General features: G+C 38.7%; 1 protein-coding gene across 1 annotated transcript in view; it reads left to right on the forward strand.

The window, feature by feature from the left end:
• The first annotated feature begins 2,157 nt into the window (after nucleotides 1-2,157).
• XRCC5 (X-ray repair cross complementing 5) overlaps nucleotides 2,158-22,299 on the forward strand; it is a 69,992-nt gene continuing 49,850 nt past the window's right edge. The window contains exons 1-10 of the mRNA XM_084891974.1: nucleotides 2,158-2,235; nucleotides 6,191-6,304; nucleotides 8,117-8,300; nucleotides 9,224-9,272; nucleotides 10,722-10,844; nucleotides 12,934-13,125; nucleotides 14,286-14,400; nucleotides 15,092-15,230; nucleotides 16,923-17,035; nucleotides 21,471-21,533. Coding sequence (XP_084748100.1) covers nucleotides 2,215-2,235; nucleotides 6,191-6,304; nucleotides 8,117-8,300; nucleotides 9,224-9,272; nucleotides 10,722-10,844; nucleotides 12,934-13,125; nucleotides 14,286-14,400; nucleotides 15,092-15,230; nucleotides 16,923-17,035; nucleotides 21,471-21,533 — 1,113 coding nt within the window. The 5' untranslated portion in view covers nucleotides 2,158-2,214. The remainder of the gene's footprint in view (nucleotides 2,236-6,190; nucleotides 6,305-8,116; nucleotides 8,301-9,223; nucleotides 9,273-10,721; nucleotides 10,845-12,933; nucleotides 13,126-14,285; nucleotides 14,401-15,091; nucleotides 15,231-16,922; nucleotides 17,036-21,470; nucleotides 21,534-22,299) is intronic.

Below are 22,299 nucleotides of genomic sequence, written 5' to 3' on the forward strand. Positions count from 1 at the left end.
TGTCTTTTTTCTCCCTCCATTTTTTCATTAAGGTATTATCATTGCCGCCCCCACTCCCATACATGCCCCCACCCCCCAGAATTTTGCATTCATTGGTTACGCTTATATGCATGCATACAAGTCCTTCCCCCACATCTCCCTAACCTTCCCACTGTAACTTGACAGTTTGTTTGATGCTTTACTGCCTCTGTATCTTTTTGTTCATCAGTTTATAATGTTCTTTGTTATCCACAAATGAGTGAGATCATGTGGTATTTTTATTTCATTGATTGGCTTATTTCACTTAACATAATGTTCTCCAGTTCCATCCAGGTTGCTGCAAATGGTAAGAATTCCTTATTTTTTGTGGCAGCATAGAATTCCATTGTGTAGATGTACCATAGTTTTCTGATCCATTCATCTGCTGACGGGCACCTAGGCTGTTTCCAAATCTTTGCTATTGTAGATTGTGCTGCTATGAAAATATGGTGCATATATCCTTTCTGATTGATGTTTCTAGTTTCTTAGGATATATTCCTAGGAATGGGATTACTGGGTCAAATGGGATTTCCATTTTCAGTTTTTTGAGGAAACTCCATACTGTTCTCCACAGTGGTTGAACCAGTCTGCATTCCAACGAGTAGTAGACAAGGTTCCTTTTTCTCCACATCCTCACCAACACTTGTTATTTGTTGATTTGTTGATCATAGCCATTCTAACAGGTTGAGATGATACCACATTGCCATTTTGATTTGCATCTCTCAGATAATTAGTGACTTTGAGCATGTTTTCATGTGCCTTTTGGCCTTCCTTCTGTCTTCTTTTGAAAAGATTCTATTTAGGTCCATTGCCCATTTTTTATTGGATTATTTATCTTCCTTTTATTTAGTTGTATAAGTTGTCTATAGATGTTGGAGATTAAACCTTTATCAGTGGTAACATTTGCAAATATGTTCTCTTATACAGTGGGGTCTCTTGTTGTTTTGTTGATGGTTTCTTTTGCTGTGCAAAAGCTTTTATTTATTTATTTATTTATTTATTTATTTATTTATTTATTTATTTTTATGTAGTCCCATTTGTTTATTTTCTCTTTAGCTTCCATTTTAGGAGCAGTATCAGTGAAGAAGTTCTTTTGGCATATGTCTGAGATTTTGTTGCATGTGGATTCCTCTAGTATTTTTATGGTTTCCCGTCTTATGTTTAAGTCCTGTATCCATTTTGAGTTTATTTTTGTGTATGGTGTAAGTTGGTGATCTAGTTTCATTTTTTGCAAGTATCTGTCCAATTTTCCCAACACCATTGATTGAAGAGATTATCTTGAATCCATTGTATATTCGTGCCTCCTTTGTCAAATATTAATTGAGCATAGAGGTTTGGGTTGATATCTGGATTCTCTATTCTATTCCATTGGTCTATATGTCTGTTCTTATGCCAGTACCAGGCTGTTTTGAGAACAGTGGCTTTGTAATACAGCTTGATATCTGGTATTGAGATCCCTCCTACTTTATTCTTCTTTTTCAGGATTGCTATGGCTATTCGGGGTATATATTTACATTAATAACATTTACCTCTTCACCTTTAAGTAAGGCCTTTTGCCAGTGGAAGCAGTGTTTAAACTCCATATCCATTCTCAGCACCACACCTGCCTCTCGGCCTGGAAGCGGGTGATTCCAAAGACGTTTCTAAGGATGGCTAAGAAGCAAACAAACACAGGTACTAGAATTTCTTATTTCTTCCAGGAAACAAAGCTGTACTGGAAGGTGTGTGAGTGTGAGACAGGGGGAGAGAGAAAAGAGAAAGGAGAGACTATATAGAAGACAAAATTATGAGCATAAAGCATGCACATTTCCTTGGTGAGTCTCCAGTAATTCTACTCACGTGTCATATAAAAAGTTTTAAAAATAATATTTGACTTTCCAAAGATCTCCCTCGAGTTGGCATTAAAAGCTGTGTGTGTCGATACCAGTGAGAGGAGAGGGAAATGAGTCTTTCGGATAAGTGGTTTGTATTTAGACCCGTGGGCAACTCAAAGACTGCCAGCGCCACCGCACAGGGAGGCACACAGGGAATCTGCGCACGCTCGGCGCCCAGTGCCCCGCGCCTCCCGGCCCCCCCAGCCGCTCTTCCGGTCCCCCAGCCGCACTTCCGGTCCCCCGGGTTCCCAGTCCGCCGGAACTGTGCTGCGGCGCCGCAGGTTCCCGCCCGGAAGAGGCGGCGGCGCTGCTGAGCGGCACCATGGCGCGGTCGGCGAACAAGGTAGAGGGGGCGTGGGCTCGCGCGTTGCCCGTGCGGACGATGGAAAGGGCGCTTCCGAAGCAGGAAGCATGGGTATCCAGGAGTGAGGAAAGCGGGGAGATCCTGGTGGTCCAGGGGCTGGATCAGCAGGGCCTGGACCCGGGGATGCAAAGTGAGAGAAGCTGGAGATTTGCTGGAGTCCTAAGACCTGCATTTGAGCCTTGTGCCTACTCCCCACCCCCTCCTCTACCCTTCCATCCTCTCACTCCCTTTCTGTCCCACCTCCTTCCTATATGGGCTACTCCTCTCTGGCCCCTCTGTCCATCCCTACCCCTCCTTCATTACTCTTGAGCCCGGTGTTTAAAATCTGAATGAGAATGGCAGCGAGCCATGGTGAGCACCTGCTCCACAGAGCTGTAACACTTCATAGGGGCACTGTGAGGAAAATAACTGGAGTAGACAATGTCATAGTATCATCTAATTTTCTCCGTGTGAGACTAAACTGATCTAAATGCTTGGTTCCTATCTCATTTAATTTTAACAAGCCCTGAAAACTGTTAACCCCAGTTTACAGGCATGAAGAATGTTGAAGTGATGAATTAGCCCAGGTCTCCCAGTCCATACTTGGTCAAACTCGGATTTGAACCCAGCTGGTCTGGTTTCAGAACCCTGGGGAATTTCTGTGTGGCTAGGAATCTTTGGCCTTCCGTGTTCCAAATGAACAACAGGTATTGAAGTGACTTTTAAAAATGATTTCTCTAATAGAGGTAGAGTGGTAGTTGTCTGGAAGGATCACTAGAGGGAGATGTGTGCCAGGGAGTGGCTCACGCTCCCCAAAGGCAAGGCCCTGTGGGAGGTATCTGATAGACTTACAGACAAGGATTTTGAGCAGCTGATCCTTATACCCCCTCCATCTTCTGTTAGGACATGTTGACTATCATGATTAGGAATGTATGCTGCCACCCCCCTTTTTTGTATATCTTCTTTCAGCTGCTGAAAACTGCAGCTTTAGTGGAGGAGCTGTTTATGGCAGGTGGGCTTGCAGCAGAATTCTAACTGGCTTGCTTTGGTGTATAAATGAACCCAGCTGCTGTGCTGCCCAGTTTCTCTTTCTGGTAGTCTTACTGCTGCCAGAAAGGAACTTGAAATATCGCATATACAGTTCTTCTGCTTCCATGCAAGAAGTTCTATATTGTGAAGCCCTGTGCTGCCACTTTTTTGGATACCTCATGCCTAGCAAAAGGCCTTATTGTTTTAAAGTAGTTTTTATGGTTGTGTATTAAATAAATGCAGCAACGTATTTTGGGACTCATAAATTTTTAAATATTTTTTTATGTTCAAGGCGTTGAAACTATGGGATGTAAATTTTATTCTCAGAGGAATTTTGTAGTTCATTACCACCTTTTCTCCAAACATGCTGTCTTTACTCCAGAAATCTTTAATATTAGTACATGAAGTTTACTATTTATAACATAAACTAGGGAAAAACTTAAGTAGTCTTTCTTTTCCTGGTGTTGCCTGCGATATAACCAAATCTAGAAATCATGTATAAGTTCCCTGATTTTTCAGACGCTTATAGGGGCAAGAGATCACTGCTTCTGAAAACTGGTTCTTTTATGGATCATTTCTAAATGTTCTTTTTTTCTCCTTGTGTGGAGTCAAACCAATCTCCCAGTAACTTCTATCTGCTAATCTATCTCTCCCAAAGACCAGTCCTTTTATATCACAGCTGTCAAATATTTTGGAGGAAGTCTCATGTTCCCCTAAATCTTCTCATTTGGCTTAAATATCCCCGCTCCCTTTTTTTTTCAAACTGTTCTTCAAGTCAAATGTTCTTCAGATCCTTCTTTAATCTGCTCATTTCATATCAGTTTTAATAATCTTCCTCAAGGATGTGATGCTCCAAACTCTCACAGTTTGCCAAATGTGGTCTGATCAGTACAAAGCACAGGTGAACTGTCAAAAGAATGTTAACTATGAAAAGACCTTAGATCTCATTTAGTCCAATGCTGCTTTCTGCCTCCATGAATTAATAGTGAGTTTAAGTGGGAATAGTGAAGTGAAGTAGGAGAATCCAAAGACTTTGGGAATCCAAGAACTCAGAGCTAATCTGTATATATAAAAGGCTAATATTCTAAGTGTCCGACAATCAGGATATTGACATCACGTAGCAATACCCGTCTTCCTCTCCCTAGCTACTAGCCTCCCTGCAGTTTCTTCAGCCCAGGAACATGACTTTATAGCCAGGAGCAAACATTTCACACTGTAACCAAATGTTTATGAAGCAAAGTGTTTTCCCATGCCTCATCTCATTTGATCCTCACAGAAGTCCTGGCGTAGGTAGATAGGAGCGTCGGTGGGATCCTGTTTTCTTTTCATTAGCCGGAAAATGGAGATTTAAAAGCTTAGAAACATGACCCAACTGACAAGAAGTAAGAAATGGTGGACCTTGAAAATGACTTCAGATTCTCTCAACTGCTCAGAATATAGTCAAACACTGCTGCAGTTAAATATTTTACCCTTTGTTCTCCCAGTGTGATCTACAATAATAATCTTCATGCTGATATTTACTGCTGTGTGGCTGACAACTACCTGAAAGAGAAGTTGGGGTGCTTCACTGGGCTGGAAAAAGTTTAGCTAAATCAGAAAGCAGGTCTAATTAAGCAAGTTTATTTTCTAAATATATAAAAGGCTGAGTTGACTCATGTGCAATACATATAAAGCTCTTGATGGCACCAATTACACGCATGTGTTGTGATCTGTCATTGTCTATTGTGAATTTGATGGATACTTCTACTATAGAGGAAGGGTGAATAGCAATATTAAAATATTTCTTCTCTTTAATTTCCTTTCAATGTGCATAATTTTGTGTACCGGGCCACTAGTTGATAATAAAGATGGAGATTGGATCTCAGGTCTTCAGACTGCTAATCCAGTCTTCTTTTCACCATAAGCCCTTTCTTTTCTTTACTTGGATTCAATAAGCCATCGACACAACCTAAAATATTTTAGAGGATGAAATTAGATATGTAAGGGGGATATAGTGCTGAAGCTATGACATACCAGTGACTCATTTTATAATTCACTCTGAAATTATTAGTTGCTGTTTGTTCAGGTCTCCAACTCTATTTGGTTAAATTTTGGATGCCAAATATAGATTTTATGTGTATCCCTCTTGGTTTATGTTTTCCCTATTTTCTTCATCCCATACATACATGATTGCTATCTAATGACTATATGTCTTTATGTGGCTCCCTCTATCTGTAACGCCCTTGTTTACATGACTGACTCCTACTCATTCTTTAAGACTCACCCAAGTTTCATATCCAGGCAGCTTTTTCTGCCTCCTTATCCCTCCTGTATCTCCTCTCTGTGTGTGCTCTAGTGCCCATTGCATATCTCTGTCATGGAACATTGTGCTGGTATTGTTTGTTTATATGACTTTGTCGGCTACTGGGATAGATTTAATGTCTTGATCTTAATTTTAGATCCTCAGTTTATAAACCAATGCAAAGTGTTGTAATCACTTTTGCATATATAAATTCTAGTAGTCACTTATTGCCACAAAATGGTTTATGAAAAACTACGCCCTAAATCAGTGGCTTACAACAAAAGTTTGTTAGGGCTCATGGTATGGACTTAGCTCTAGCTTGCAGGTTGTTTGCAAATCTGCTGCCCCTGGGTTTATTCCTGGGCTCAGGCTAAAGAAGCAGCACCTGCCTGGAGCATACTCCTTCCTGACAGGTATTTTCTAGCTTTTAGAAAACATTAGGACTATTTAAACTTTCTCTATAGTAAAAATTTATGTCTTACATCTATTCTCTAAGTAGGACACTTCCTCTCCCTTCAACATGCATCCCCTAAAGATCAGTACAGGTTATCTGGGTGAAATAAACAAAGGGCATATCTCTTTTCTTTCCTTTTTTATTGGCTATTATTAACATTTTTCAAATATTCTTTGGGACCTTGTTTCCAGGCAGCTGTTGTGCTGTGTATGGATGTGGGCTTTGCCATGAGTAACTCCTTTCCTGGTGAAGAATCTCCATTCGATCTGACAAAGAAGGTGATGACCATGTTTGTGCAGCGACAGGTAAGAGCCAGATTGGCCTTGGACTTGTAACTCAAGTTCTAGCTGTTTATTGCCTCCACTTTAGTAATACAAGGTACCAGCCTGTTTACAATGTCCAGGCTCAGGGTTTTCTGGAATCTGAGGAGTTTTCTTACACATGCTCCCATGCAAGTTCAACTCTCATTTCTTACATATACTCCCATGCAAGTTCAACTATCATTTCTTACATATACTCCCATGCAAGTTCAACTATCCTTAGAGCCTGGTAGTTTTTCCTTCTCTTATTTTTGGCCCCTCCACTGGATATTACAGTTTTTACCAGACACAAGAGGCAATGTTGAGTCATGTTTACAAGTACAGTTTCTAGAGCCAGATGGCCTAGGTTTGAATCCTTGCTCTAACATGTCGTTTACTGATCTCGTGATCTTGAACAAGTCCTTCAACTACTTTGTGCCTAGTCCAGTTACCTTTTGCTGGTGGCATGCTATCTCTATTTTAAACAGGCCTCATGAGAGTCCCATGGAATCATGAGAGATGATTTTTTAAAAAGATGTCATCTAAGATATCATTTAAAAATGTCCCACTGGTGTGCTGGACATGTTTGAATCCCAGCAGCTGGGACCTTTTCTCCATGTACAACTAGGGATTATAATGAGTTGTTAATTGACTGGGGAATTTCATAGACCAAACAAAAACGAAGAATGCCAGAATTTCATTTTCTCCCTATGCAGCTTTCTCCCCAAGGATATAAAAGGCTTAATCATAGATGGGGACAAGATTGCCTGTTGTTTCAGATACTGTTGTTGTTTTTCTGTTTGATTATGAAATGTTTCATAAAAGAGGCAGATGCAGAGAATAATATAATGTGAACATATTTTCCCATTGTCTAGCAATATACGACCCTAAAGTTTTGCCATATTTCTTTTTCTTTTTTTTCTTAAAAAAATAAATATTACAGATAAATAGGAAGCCCCTTGTGTATCCCTTTCCAATCCTCTTCTTTCTTCTCCCCTGTCCCCTCTTTTTCTCAGAATTTGTATGGTTATACCATGCTTATTTTATACTTTTGGACATAAGTATATTCATAAATAATATTTAGTGTTGTGTGCAGCTCTCAAAACTGTGATGCTATTATATGGGGCATGTAATTTTGCAGCTTATTTTTTCTCAACCATCTGTTTTTGACATTTATTTCTGTTGATAAACATTGCACAATTTTTTTTTGTTTTTTACTGGGTAGTAATACCCCATTGTATAAATATTCTTCAATGTTTGTTTGCCTTCTCCTGTTGATGGATGGTTCGCTTGTTTCCAGTTTGTTATAAACAGTGCTGAAGTGAATTTTCTTGCTCATTGTATCCTTGTGTACATGTATAAGAATTTATCTATGGTATATACACTTGTAAGTGAAATTCCTGGGCTTTGGGATGAGAACCAGGAAACATTGTTTTTTAATCTCTGGAAAATGTAAACCTTGAATAGTCGTTCCAGAAAGACAGACTAAAATCTTTTCAAATTACCCATAATTAGTTTTCATTCAGAATTAGAGTCTGGTTTTGCTAGAATTCTTTAAGAGCAGTTACCATCCTACTATTTCCCCACCCTGAGTTGTGCTGAAATGAAGGTGGTACCGATATAGTTCATGAAAACGTCAGCTTAGAACCTAGAAATTGTCTTTGTCCCATGGGCCATCCAGCCCAATGTACTGCTGTTGACAATGGTCCCAGGAACCTGCCATAGGGAGGCGTGGTTGTCTCTCTCCCTGAAGGATAGGTATCTAATGGCTTCCAGCTGGTACTATATGGTTTTCAGCCTTCTAACATTCTTCTCTAGGTGTTTGCTGAGAGCAAAGATGAAATTGCATTAGTCCTTTTTGGTACAGATGGCACCGAGAATGCCCTTGCTTGTGAGGATCAGTATCAGAACATCACAGTGCACAGACACCTGATGCTACCAGACTTTGACTTGCTGGAGGACATTGAAAGCAAAATCCAACCAGGTTCTCAACAAGCTGACTGTATCCTTTTTCAGCCAAAGAAGACTTAAGAAACGTCCTTTAATCTGTGGGATCATAGTTTAGTTTGGGGAGGTTCTCTGAGTCCCAGCTATAACTGTAATGGCATTTTGGCTCTGAGGACATGAAGGTAATGTGTGTTAGGATTTAATGGGAAATTAATTGGATTGGGTTGGGTGCCTGGATACCTGCTCCTCCAGAATAGAATCTTGCTCCTTTTTTGCACGAGTGAGATTGAGAGGTTGGGAGGCAAAGGCAGGGGAAGATTCCAAAATGTATACGTGTGTATCAACGTGCAGAGGGTTTGATAGTGGTGATAGTCAGAAATGTTTGGACATGGAGCCAGTATTTCTAGAAGACTATAATATATACACCTGTAAGTGAAATTCCCAAGCTATAGCATTCTCCATGCTTTCCCGGATGGGGGCTACTTCTGTGTCAAAAATATGCCCATAGCCAAATTGTGAAACTTCCCGTTCCTTCCACAGGCGCCCTAACTTAAAGGGGTTACTCTTATTTTTTTAACAGTTCACACTGCCTTCCTGGTCACTAGGAGGTGATGCTGTGCTGGGAGTAACTTACAAATGCTATATTATGGCTCACTTAATTTTTAAGAATTGGACTGTTAATCACAAAAATTGGGTTCTAGTCATTGTAAAATGGCATCATCATTTTTGGTTAAATGAGTGAGATTACCTTTTGGATTATTTTATCTCTTATGGTTATATGTCTCAGGATGTATAATATGGCATATAGCATATGTGAGTGTATGATTGGAGGAAGGGTCATTGGGCGGGTACTTTCAGATCATCACACAGTCAACCCAGTGTCTACAGTTTCCAACACTGTGGGCTTTATTGGGAAAAAAGTTGCATATTCTTGGAATAAAGGGACTGTTTGGTCAGATCTGCCCTTAACTAGCTGAGTCCTGGATGCACTCATTGTGTGCATGGATGTGATTCAACAAGAAACTGTGTAAGTGTCTCAGCTGGAGAGAGTTGGAAATGAGCCTTTCTGAAAAAACTGTATGGCTTGATATATTCCGTGCACTACGTGATTCATTATTAATCAAACGGCATGTTTGTGTGGCTAAGGAAACATTTGATAGAATTCAGTGGTTGAGTTCAAACCCTCATAGAAGCTTAAAAGGAGGAAGGAATATATTGGGAGGGAATTTCTCTGGGAGGAATAAAAGTTTGGCTTATTACAGATTCCTTTCTATTTGACTTAGCTAATTACCTGGAATTTTAAAAAATACTAAATAGTATGGTCCATATGTTATTGAAATTAGGTGCATAGTAACTCTGGCCAATTTTCTAATTCATTACTTTTTAATTACTGTGCTTTTAAAATATGTATCTTTGTTTTTTTTTGTTTTGTTTTTTAATATATTTTATTGATTTTTTACAGAGAGGAAGGGAGAGAGATAGAGAGCTAGAAACGTCGATGAGAGAGAAACATTGACCAGCTGCCTCTTGCACACCCCCCACCGGGTATGTGCCCGCAACCAATGTACATGCCCTTGACTGGAATCGAACCTGGGACCTTTCAGTCCGCAGACCGACGCTCTACCACTGAGCCAAACCGGTTTCGGCTAAAATATGTATCTTTGAATACACAAACATATCCCTTGACTTTTAGGAATAATGATTTGTACAAAAATCCCAGGCCAAATTTTGTATTATGATTTCTCAATTTATATATATATATATATATATATATATATATATATATATATATATATATAATTTTATTTTTAAATTGATTTTTCACAGAGAGGAAGTGAGAGGATAGATAGCTAGAAATATCGATGAGAGAGATATATCGACCAGCTGCCTCCTGCACACCCCCTACTGGGGATGTGCCCGCAACCAAGGTTCATGCCCTTGACCGGAATCGAACCTGGGACCCTTCAGTCCTCAGACTGGCGCTTTATCCACTGAGCCAAACCGGTTTTGGCAAATTTCTCAATTTCTATACATTCTTTGCACTAGCCCTGTGAGAGGAATCAGACCAGGGTGTTTGGTAATTGAACCCTTACAAGGCTGACGTTGTAGTACACTGGAAGTGCTCCCTGTTTACCTTCTGCCTTTCTGGAGGCTGGAAGGGGATTCTTTTTAATCACAATGACCACACCTTTACCTGAAGCTAGAGTTATGAAATGAGGGACATAATTCCAAATTACTAAGAAATTTTGCCTAAGTGGTTGAAAGTATGAGTTATAACTAGGTGATTAGATGTTTGGTAGAAACTTAACTGAGTATCAAGAATACGTGGACTTCTAGAAGGAAGGTAATACATTTGTTAACTGTATCTAGATAATTTCTTAGCCTCTTTCTGCTTAGTAAACAAGTGAAGGGCATTTGAATCTGTAGGAACTAATTCAGGAGGATGATTTCTTAATGTAATAACTCTCTCTTGTAGAGGAAAGAAGTTTGAGAAGAGGCATATTGAAGTGTTCACTGACCTCAGCAGCCCATTCAGCAAAGATCAGCTGGATACTATAATTCATAACTTGAAGAAATCCAACATCTCTCTGCAATTCTTGTAAGACTGTAAGAATAATGTTCATAGACAAACCCTGTGCTCTCACATGTAATGAGTGGGCCTCATTATAGAGTGCTTGGTTCCCAGGAGTCTTTGCTCTGCTCTGACTTGGGATCTGTCAGATGATTGACTTCAGCAAATATTTACTGATTACTTTCCATATTCCAGGAACTCTTCTGAGTTTTGGTGATAAAGGGATGAAATTCACAGTTAAACAGGAATTTAGCTTAATAGCCGATGGTTTACTATTCTTAGACTCAAAGAATTGAGGAATTAAAGGGAAATCTTGAGCATATTCAATTGCTTGCCTACTTAGAGGATTTGACCCAAACAATGACCTGATTGATGGAGTTCTTTCTTAAACAGCTCAAGAGAACTGTGTCTTAACAGTAGATATTTTTGGGGTAGAGAGAAATGTCAACTTGGGAATCATTTTAAACATATATAATGCTTGTTTTTAATTGTTTTCCAGATCTAAAGGATACACACATGTGCAGAAAAATAATTTGCTTATGCGTATTTAGAGAGGAGGTGTATGAACAGAGAGGGGAAACATATTTCACAGTTTGTTGGGGAGAGAATCCCTCCCCCAAAACTTGAATTTCCCCTCCAGGCATTTCCATTCTTTCTCTTCTATGGAAGTTCTTTGACTACACCAATCCTTCCTGCTGTGTCTGTAGCCTATTTTTTCTTGTCCTATTTTCAGTGAAAGCAGAGTGATATTGTAGGATGTTGAATTATCAGGCTTCTGGGGACACTCCTTTTCTCAGACCGAGAGCTCTATTAAAAGGTCCCCAGCTCAGAGTGGTAAGCCTTCGGCTTTAAAATGCCTGCCATGGGGAATTGCATGTATGTCCCTCTTAGAACTGCGGAGGGGCATCTCCTTTCTGTAGAAAAGTAGTTCAGAATAACCATCATACTGGAACTTGTTAAAACGATACCTCACCGAAATTAAGTGCTTTTAAAGCGACACTTCTCTTATTGAATTGAGATTTTTTTCCCCCCAGCACTTCAAAAGCCCATCTTGGTTTCTGTTCCCTGTTCATAATCTTAGGATGCCTTTACATGGCTGAAGCATACTGCACTTGTATTTATTTATTTATTTTTTATTGAATTTACTGGGGTAACACTGGTTAAGAAAATTATACAGCTTTCAGGTACACAATCCCACACACATCACCTGTACACTGTATTGTGTGTTCACCACCCCACATCAAATCTCCTTCCATCACCATTTATCCCCCCCTGTACCCTCCCTCACCTTCTCACACTCCCCCTCTTCCTGGCAATCATCACACTGTTATTTGTGTCCATGAGTTTTCTCTCTATTTTCTTAAAAAAATATATATCTTTATTGATTTCCGAGGGGAAGGGAGAGGGAGAGAGAGAAACATCAATGATGAGAGAGAATCATTGATTGGCTGCCTCCTGCACTCCCCCAAATTAAAGAGGCTTCAGCTACTTAAAGCTGACAGAGCCCCAGCCGGGCAGCTCAGTTGGTTAGAGCAGTGGTCGGGAACCTGCAGCTTGCAAGCCGCGGTTTGCCGCTCTGTTGACTAATGAGTTTGCCGACCGCTGTCATATACTCCCTTACCTCTGTGCACACGATATGCCACAATTGCCGAATCCTCACAGCTTCCAGCTGCACGGTAACATTTAGTATACCAATGGTCAGCAAACTCATTAGTCGACAGAGTGGCAAACCGCAGCTCGTGAGCTGCAGTTTGCTGACTACTGGGTTAGAGCATTGTCCTGATGTGCCAAGATTGCAGGTTTGATCCAAGGTCAGGACACTTACAAGAATCACCAGTGAATACATAAATAAGTGGAACAACAAATTGATGTTTCTCTCTCTCTCTCTCTCTCTCTTTCTCTTTCTCTTTCTTTCTCTTAAATCAATAAATTAAAAAACCCTCATAGAATATTGGGTAAGCGATAAGTGCCATTTGACAGATGAGAAATGTAAAGCTCGGAGAGGTTGACATACCCATTTTTTCTTAGCCAGTGAGACAGGCACAGGATTGGGACCCAGGGTCTGGCCTAGCTGCAGAGCCTGTGTTCTTAACCAATGCCGATCTTCTCCTGATAGTCTGCCTTTCCCAATTGGCAAGGAAGATGGAACTGGGGACAGAGGAGATGGCAACTTGCCCTCGGACAACCATGGGCCCTCCTTTCCTCTAAAAGGAATTACTGAGCAGCAGAAAGAAGGCATTCGGATGGTGAAAAAGGTGATGACGTCTTTAGAAGGTGAAGATGGGCTGGATGAAATTTATTCTTTCAGGTGAGAAGTGAAAACCTTGATTGCAACTTTCAATTGTACTATATACATTTCTCTTTTGATCATAGGGCTTCCTAATATTTTCTTTTTTCTGGACCACTCTTGAATAAGCAGTTCTTCTTTGATTACATTGAAGAACTAGTATACCAGTTCCTAATCTTTTTTTTTTTTTTTTTATATCTCTGGATAATGTCACATAATTTTCTTTACCTCTTTCTCGATTTATTTTTCATCTGTACCAAGGAGATCAATCATAGTCTAGACCACTGGTGGTCCACGAGGTCTGAAAGGTTGGCGACCGCTGGTCTAGACTGTATGCTTTGAATGTGTTCAGTCATTAGTTCCTTTCTTCCTTATTTTAGGGAATATCACAAATTCCAGATATCATCTGTCATCTCCTCTGTTGTTTGGGGGCCAGATAAAAGTAGAATTGATCTGGATTTATGTTCAATTTATTGTTGTTCAAGAACCAACAATTTACATTGTGTTTGCCACCCCTCTATTTCTCCCCTCTCTTCCCAGTAAGAAACCTAGAGTTTTCTATATCTGCTTTGCCTTAAAACTAAAATATGGACTTCCAAGTTCCTTTATCCCCTGGAGAGTCTTTATTTAACTCTCTCCATTCTGTACAAATACAAGTGCCTTTTATTTTGGAGAATTGGAATGAAATAAAAATTGTAGAGTTGTGAGCAATGTATTTTAGGGTGGTGCCCACCCCATGATACCCTAGATAGGAGTTCTTACCCTCAGGTCCGTGTTTTTCAGGGAGCTTGGTGAACTCTTTCTATTGGGTGAAACTTATTTATGAATGTGCTTTTTCATAGCCTCAACATGTCCTTGGTCCTGAAAAAAATGTTAGGAACAACTGGCTGAGTTGAAAGAAAAGATTGAATAGAGGAAGATAGAGATGTTTGTTTTTACCTGTCACTGAGCCAACTCAGTTGTACCTGGTTTTCTCCCAACTTGTGATTGCCACATTCCTGCCATCCCCAGCTGTTCCTCCTCTCTTTGTGATCGACACCAGTTCACTTCCCCTTCTAGAAAACTAAGCGCATCATTTCAGTACAATTAACATTTTAAAATTGTTGCTTTCATTGTATATTTATTTTTAATTTATCTTTATTGTTAAAAGTATTACAGATTGCCTTTATTTTTTAATTAAGTGAGAGTCTGAGACAACTGTGTGTCTTTAAGAAAATTGAGAGGTCTTCCATGGCCTGGCCCTGTCAACTGACCATTGGCTCTAATTTGTCAATAAAGATCTTGGCTTATAAATCGGTAAGTAGTTGGTACACATATTTTTACAGAAATGTTACCTGGCAGACAAATATGCTTATGTAAGAAACTGACAATTCATGAGTGGGTTACTCAGTACTGTGCTTACTGCTTCTTTAACTGCTCTGCCTGTTCGTATCATCTCTATCTTTTGGGAAAGGGCATGCTAGAAGAGGAAGCTTTATGAATTATCTCTGATGGAGATTGATTCCCTCATTTTTCTTTCTCTCCATAATGGTTAGTCATGAGTTTCAGGCCTTTCTTTCTCCGGAATGCATAAAGTTTTATCATTATCGTATCTAGCTTTTGTTTTCTTTCAAATTTTCTTACTGGTTTCCGACTACTGATAGACGTCTCCCCTTTCTTTATGATAACTGTGGTAATAAAATGTATGGTCCTCTTTTTATTTTTTTGGTCTGAGGGTTTAATATAGAAAGTATTTGAATACATACTAATATTAATGTTTATTTGTGGTTTACCTTGGGGGAAAGATGAAATGTAGAAAGAGTTATGAAGTAAACTCAAGTTCCCACAGTAGACAAGAGCAAACAAAGCAGTTCATCTAGATTAACTGATATGGATGATTTTCTGTAGAGAGCATATCAGATTGTCACCTTTTGTCAATTGGAATCCTTGCTCTCTCCGCATTGATTTATTTATGTATTTACTTGTTTTCTTGTTCGTTTAAATTAAGATTCTACAGGAGAGAGTTAAAAAGTCTTGGACAGTTGTGGATGCAAGAACCCTAAAAAAGGAAGATGTACAAAAAGAAACCGTTTATTGCTTGAATGACGATGATGAAACTGAAGTTCCGAAAGACGACACTATTCAAGGTATTAGAGTAAGAGTATCTACTTTTGCTTAAAAGAGCTGTTCTTCAAGGTGATAGGAGGTGGGCTGGGATTTACATTATTATTGTTTAGAGATATTTCTCTGTGTCTGGAGACGCAGCTCTTTGAGGGGATCATGAGATGTGAATCCCGAGGGGTCCCTGGTTGGAGAGGGTGCCGGCTGGGCTGAGGGAACCCCCCTCCATGCACAGATTTCATGCACCAGCCCTCTAGTAGTTGAATATGGTTTGAGTTCAAAGAGCATAGATGTGCAACTTTTGTCTCTCAAACTTTTTGCAGTTATTCACATACTCCCTTTTCCTATCTTCTGCTCTCTACCCAAATATGTAGAGTTCTATTTCTTAGAAGGACAATACATGTGGGCAAAGGAATAAGGTCATATGTTGTAATCTATTCTATCTTTTTTGCTGTCTACAAAAGTTAGAGTTATTGATTTACCTTTTAAATAGATGAATGAAAAAACCCAGAAGAGATTTCACTATAAATTTTCACGTTACTATTAAACAATTTAAGTAAGAAGATGTCTGATGACAAAAAAGTTAAAAAAACATTTGGTTTCGATATCACTCTTAATCATGTGCCATACATTTCCCTGATAACTTTTTGTTGGAAATTTTTAAAAAACACAAGTTTCTTTGTTTCCTGGAGTAAAAGTGCACATACTGTTCCTTTCCTTTAACCCAAAGCCAGAATCCTTGGATTTTGCTGATCCTTCTCCCCACAAAATATATAACACTGTATATACACTCTATGTATGACCTCCCATAGAGCAGAGGCCTTGGACAGAGTGGGAGTTTTGTGTTTGCTTGTTTTTTAGAAACCAAGAGCCACTCTGGCCAATTTGGCTCAATGGATAAAGCATAGGCCTGCTGACCGAAGGGTCCCAGGCTCAATTCCAGTCAAGGCACATACCTTGGTTGCATGTTCTTCTCTGGCCCAGACCCTGGTTAGACAATCAATCGATGTGTTTCTCTCACATTGATGTTTCTCTCTGTTTTTCCCTCTCTCTTCACTCTTTCTATAAATCAATGGAAAGATATCCTTGGATGAGTATTAGCAACAACAAAAAAGAAACCAAGAGCCTATATTTATATGAGCAACCTAAGTAATTGAAAAAAAAAAAATAGACAATCCAATCCCAGAAATAAAATAAATTTGAATGCAGAAAAATATTTATCAATTGAATGTTTCTAAATAGAAAAATTTTGGCTTCTTCCATGAATTTTTGATAACATTTTGTTTTGAGAATTTTCTGTGGGCATTTTTCTCTGTGGTTCTCCAGGTTTCTGAAGAGATATGTTCATGTTATTATATTATGTTTACAAATCATGACTATATTTTAGTCAACCATGGTTTATCTTTAGAGAATAACTAGTTCATTGCATTTGCTATATTCTTTCCTCTAGGCTGGATAATCATTAAGTAACTAAATTGCAGAATATGTACTTAAAAATGTAATTGGATTTTAATGGACTCTTTTTGTAGATGCCGTTTGTGTATCTGCGCTGCTGCTTCTCCATTCATCACAAGGGGCAGACCTTTGATTTTAGGGAATAGTCTATGGAGGCTTGATCTGGGGTGCACGTGTATTGTTAGTGGATGCGGAGGGCTCATTTCAGCTCGTAGAGAATGAGGCCCCGTGTGCTTAACAGATGCTCTTCTCTTGTTCTCTAGGGTTCCGCTATGGGAGTGATATCATTCCGTTCTCTAAAGTGGATGAGGAACAAATGAAATACAAATCAGAGGGGAAGTGTTTCTCTGTTTTGGGATTTTGTAGATCTTCTCAGGTACAGGATTTAGTTTACTAATTATGAACAAAATAAGTACGTAACCTTTTTCTTGTTATTATTTGAGATGGGTCCTTTCATTTATAATATGTTTATACTTAACTTAGTTTTTCTAAAATGTAATCTGGGTGTTAGTGTCACTACCTTTGATTTTTTTAAAAATATATTTTTATTGATTAGAGAGGAAGGAAAAGGAGAGAGAAACATCAGTGATCAGCTGCCTCCTACACACCCCCAGTGGGGTGATGGAGCCTGCAACCCAGGCATATCCTCCCCGACCAGAACTGAACCCAGGACCTTTTAGTCTGCAGGCTGATACTCTATCCACTGAGCCAAACCGGCCAGGACACTGTCTTTGATTTTTGAAGAGAAAATCAAGATGAAGAAAAGTCAGAAGAATAGATTTAATTGAAAGTCAATTTTTAGCTTTGGTGCCGGTCATAGCTCATAGTAGCCTTAAAGGAACAGTATCTAGTTTGATATTATATTGCCTTTTTGAAAATTATGTATAATGGAGTGTTTATAGGAATGAAGGTCTAGCTGGGTTTTGAATGTCAATGGACCTCTTAGAATATCATTGATTTATGCCAGTCACTGTCCATCTCAATGCCCAGCAGAGAGGTCCAAGATGTGAAATTTGTTCATGTCATATGCTTTTTATTTATTTATTTTTTTTATACTTTTTTAAAATTAAATTATTATCTGTGTACATATCTTACCATTGCCAACCCCCCTACCATACATACCCTCCCTCCCCAGAGTTTTGTGTCCATTGGTTGTACTTATATGCATGTATACAAGTCCTTCGGTTGATCTATTATCTCCCCCAGATCTCCCTACCCTCCCCGCTTTAATTTGACAGTCTGCTTGTTGCTTTGCTGTCTCTATATCTATCTTTTGGTTCATCAGTTTATAATGTTCTTTATTATCATAAATGAGTGAGGTCATGTGGTGTTTCTCTTTCATTGACTGGCTTATTTCACTCAGCATGATGTTCTCCAATTCTATCCAGGTTGCTGCAAATGATGAGAATTCCTTCTTTTTTATGGCAGCATAGTATTTCATTGTGTAGATGTACCATAGTTTTTTTTTTATCCAATCATCTGCTGACGGGCACCTAGGCTGTTTCCAAATCCTAGCTATTCATATGCTTTTTAGATACCAATGCAGAGATACACGAAATAGACACAGTGGGAAATGCAGCAATTCACTGAAGGCTCTGGGATACCATATACTGCCCTAGAAAGGCTTATTAAAGATTCTTGGATATCTTAGATAAAATTATTCGTGAGGTGAATGAAAATGAAATCAGTATAAAATGTATCTTTTCAGGCTCTATAGGGATAAATATTTTTGTTGATTCTAGATGAACTCAATTGAGAATTATAATAAAAATAAATATTATCCAGTATATTGGGCTTGAACTTCTTCATGTTGCTTAAGTATATAGTCCCTGTATAATTCAGTGTTAGAATAATTCATTGAAGTTGAAAGAATCATTTTCATGATATGTGTCAGTTGTTAGATACATTTTTAAGACTCATAAGCTGAAAATTGGGAAGATTTACTTAAAGTTGATGAAATTTTAATGGTGAGAATACTTTTTGGGATTTGAGAGTCTCTAATAATTTTCTAACAAATTATACTAAATATGCTTTATATACTTCCCAAAGTGAACTCACTTTAGTCAGACCTGTTTGTACAAACTGGCCTATTGGAAAGTGGCCTTCCTAATTCCAGACAGGCAGAAAAGACCTACTCAAAACACCTGCAGCCCTACCATTTGGCCCAATGGATAGAGTGTTGGCCTGCGGACTGAAGGGTTCAATTCCAGTCAAGGACACATGCTGGCTGGATTCCCCAATGGAGCATGTGCAGGAGGCAGCCAATCAATGATTCTCTGTCATCATTGATGTTTCTATCTCTCTCTCCCTCTCTCTTTCTCTCTGAAGTTAATAAAAATATATTAAAAACAACAATAAAATAAGACAAAAAAAATCTGCAAGTGTAATTCAGAACTCAAAAAATTGAAATCATCTATGCCTGGCTGGGTCTGGGGGAGCCTATTTAGTGAATGGCAAAGCAAGAAAGAATGAGCTGGACAAAAAGTACATTTTCCATTTTTTAGAAACTTTTTATTGAATTTATTGGGTGGCATTGATTAATAAAATTATATAGGTTTCAGGTATACAATTCTATAATACATAATTTATGTATTATATTATAGAGTAACCTTCCATCCACCATTTATTCTCCCCTCTATCCTCTTCTACCTCCCCTTGTTCCCCTTTCCTGCTGGTAATCACTATACTGTTGTCTGTGTCTGTGAGGGTTTTTGTTGTTGTTTTTCTTAATCCCTTCACCTTTTAGAAAGATTTTTATAAACTTTTAAGTCATGAATTATTTTGGACTTTTTGTTTTTAAGCTCTAAACTATTTTTATCTTAAGTATAATCTCAGACAGGTACAATGAAGATAACATAATAGCTATCATTTATCCAGCAATTATACTACTCTTGTCATTATACTAAGCATTTTATATAAATTCCCATTTCATTCTTTTGTGACCCTCTTAGGTAGATGCTATGATACGTATTTTATACATTAGGAAATTGAGCTTCAGAGCTGTTAAATGACTGGCCCAAGATCACTTTGCTGGAAGGTGGTAGAGGTGGGCTTTGAGCCAGGTCTCTGATTCCAAAGCTATTGCCATCGGTCAGTTGTAATCTGCCCACCAGATGGACAGCCTCATTTTTGAACAGTCTAAGTTTTACATACCTGCTTTTGTGTATTATCTTAACAAATGTATACACATCATCTTGTCAACTAGATAGTATAAGCATGCACCTTGTAACAGATGAGTAATTATCATTAAATTGATAAAATCACATAGTTTTCAAATTCCCTTAAAGTGAGGGAAACTAACATTTCTGGGTTGAAATTATGTAAAACTTTTCATTCTATAAAATAGGATTTTTGGTTTGGGATATTTTTTTCTTTTTTGAAATGTGAATTATTTTTCTTTTTAAAAATTTCAAGAGTCTTTTCAATTTGTCTTTCTCCAAGTTGTCAGTGTTCTGGATATGTAATTATAGACAGATAAGAATTTAGCCAGAATTTCCCCTAAATGTCTGGCTGAAATTCCCCTAAATTTCCCCTAAATGTCAGAATTTCCCCTAAATTTCCCCTAAAGGATGTGTTTCCAAACACATCCTTTTAGGTGCCTTAGGAAGAGATTTCATTAGCTCTTCTTTAATCAATCAAGAACTATTACAAATTCTCATAGGAGGGCAAATTTATATAAATGTAGCAAACTAAAAATACAGAATTATTCCCATATTTCTTTAAATAATGGTTCTCAAATGGGGAATGGAAGTGGAGATGGAGGGAATTTGAATTATATGGGCCTATACCCATGAATTACACCCATATCTTTGAGACTTAGTCTTGAGCTACTGTGACAGTGCTCATAATTTCTCAGCTTTAGAGGTGGAAGGGCAATTGAAACCCAAAACATTTTAGAAGCATTGCCTTATGCAGCATGTGGCATGTTCTTATAAATAAGCTTCAGGCTCAAGGGCCCCTAGATGAGAGAGAAGTTCTCTCATCTTATTCAATAGGTGCAGGTGGGAACTCTTCAGTGTTCATTTCTCACCTTTGACCCCTTTGATACTGTGAGTAACTAAAGGGGGCAAAAGAACACACAGTGTTTATTTTTGCTTTATCGATAGTTACCCTTCCTCCAGTGCTCCCCCTCTGTTCAGTTCTTTGCTCTGGTCTCTGCAGTTCTTCGTTGCTCTTAGGACCACTTAATTTTGCTGATAAGAGATCATAATTGGTTGTTGTTAATCTCGCTAGTTTCCCCCTTCCTCCTTGAACTGTGGCAATGTACTACTCCAGAAGCAGTTGCCCAAACATACTTCCTATGTCTAGACTAACACACTATTATCTTTGCCCAGGATATTTGTGGCCAGACTTTTTATCTCCGTTCCAAACACATCCTTTAAATCTTAACTTGGGTGTCACCATTTGCAAAAGCCTTCCCCGAGCCCTCATGCCCAAACTAGCTGCCCTTCTTATGCACTCTCGTGGCACCAAACTGTTAATACTGTATTATAAGTCTATTCCTGTGTCCTTATATCATAGCACTGAATGTTAGTACTGCACTGTGGTTAATTTAATATTTATCTAAGCTCCTCAGGACAATCTGTATCTTATTCATTATTGTGTTTATAGTGCCCAGAACAATTTTGATGCATATTAGATGCTCATATATTTATTGTGTTGAATCTTAGGTAATATGTTGTTTCTAGTACTCGTCAATGTTTTTCAGTAAGAACATTTTCAATGGAATTTCTTAGCAAACTGTGGCATTATGGTCTTATGTATAACTTATTTTGGATCATAACTGATTCTTTCCTCACTTACTCTTGTAGGTTCACAGGAAATATTTCATGGGAAATCAAGTTCTAAAAGTCTTTGCAGCAAAAGATGATGAGGTGAGTTGACAATGGGTTTTTTAGGTAGTGTCACAAATTAAATTGTCATTTTAAGTGAATTGTTTGGGACATTTATAGTTTAAAATGACATTAATGTTGTAACGGCAGTGGGGAAATTCATTGTCCTTTCACTCTGAAAATGAAGAAATGACTAAAGAATTTGTCATAGCATGAGCACAATACCTTAGGAAATAGTCCTACCATTGGACAGCAGGTGAATGTTAAAAACAAAACTATTTGAACACATGCATTTAGTATGGGGATCTCAGGGTCCCATGATCAGAAAGGTTGGGGTCAGGTTGCCATTTTCATTGTGATGGATATTGGACATTTAGTACTGGCTCTAGTGTCCTGGAGAGGAGCTTCACTGACTCTCTGGACCCCTTCTGTCATTGAGAAATTTGTCTTTTCCAACCCCCATCTCTTTGCACTCTTTCCCCACCTTCCCGAGATTTTGTTTTCAGGCTAGTTTCTGCCTGGCTAACAACCCAAGACCCTTGCATCCTACACTCACCTGCCCTCTCTCTAAATATTTTCTGTGTGGCTTCCAAGTCAGAACTTATTTCCTTGGAGATGCTGATCTAAGCTGGAAGATTAGAATATAGTGTCTTTTTAAAAAATATATATATTTTATTGATATTTTACAGAGAGGAAGGGAGAGAGAGAGCTAGAAATGTCGATGAGAGAGAAACATCGACCAGCTGCCTCTTGCACACCCCCCACCGGGGATGTGCCCACAACCAATGTACATGCCCCTGACCGGAAT

This window comes from Pipistrellus hanaki, assembly GCF_964339955.1.
Source record: "Pipistrellus hanaki genome assembly, chromosome: 8".
NCBI classification, from domain to species: Eukaryota; Metazoa; Chordata; class Mammalia; order Chiroptera; family Vespertilionidae; genus Pipistrellus; species Pipistrellus hanaki.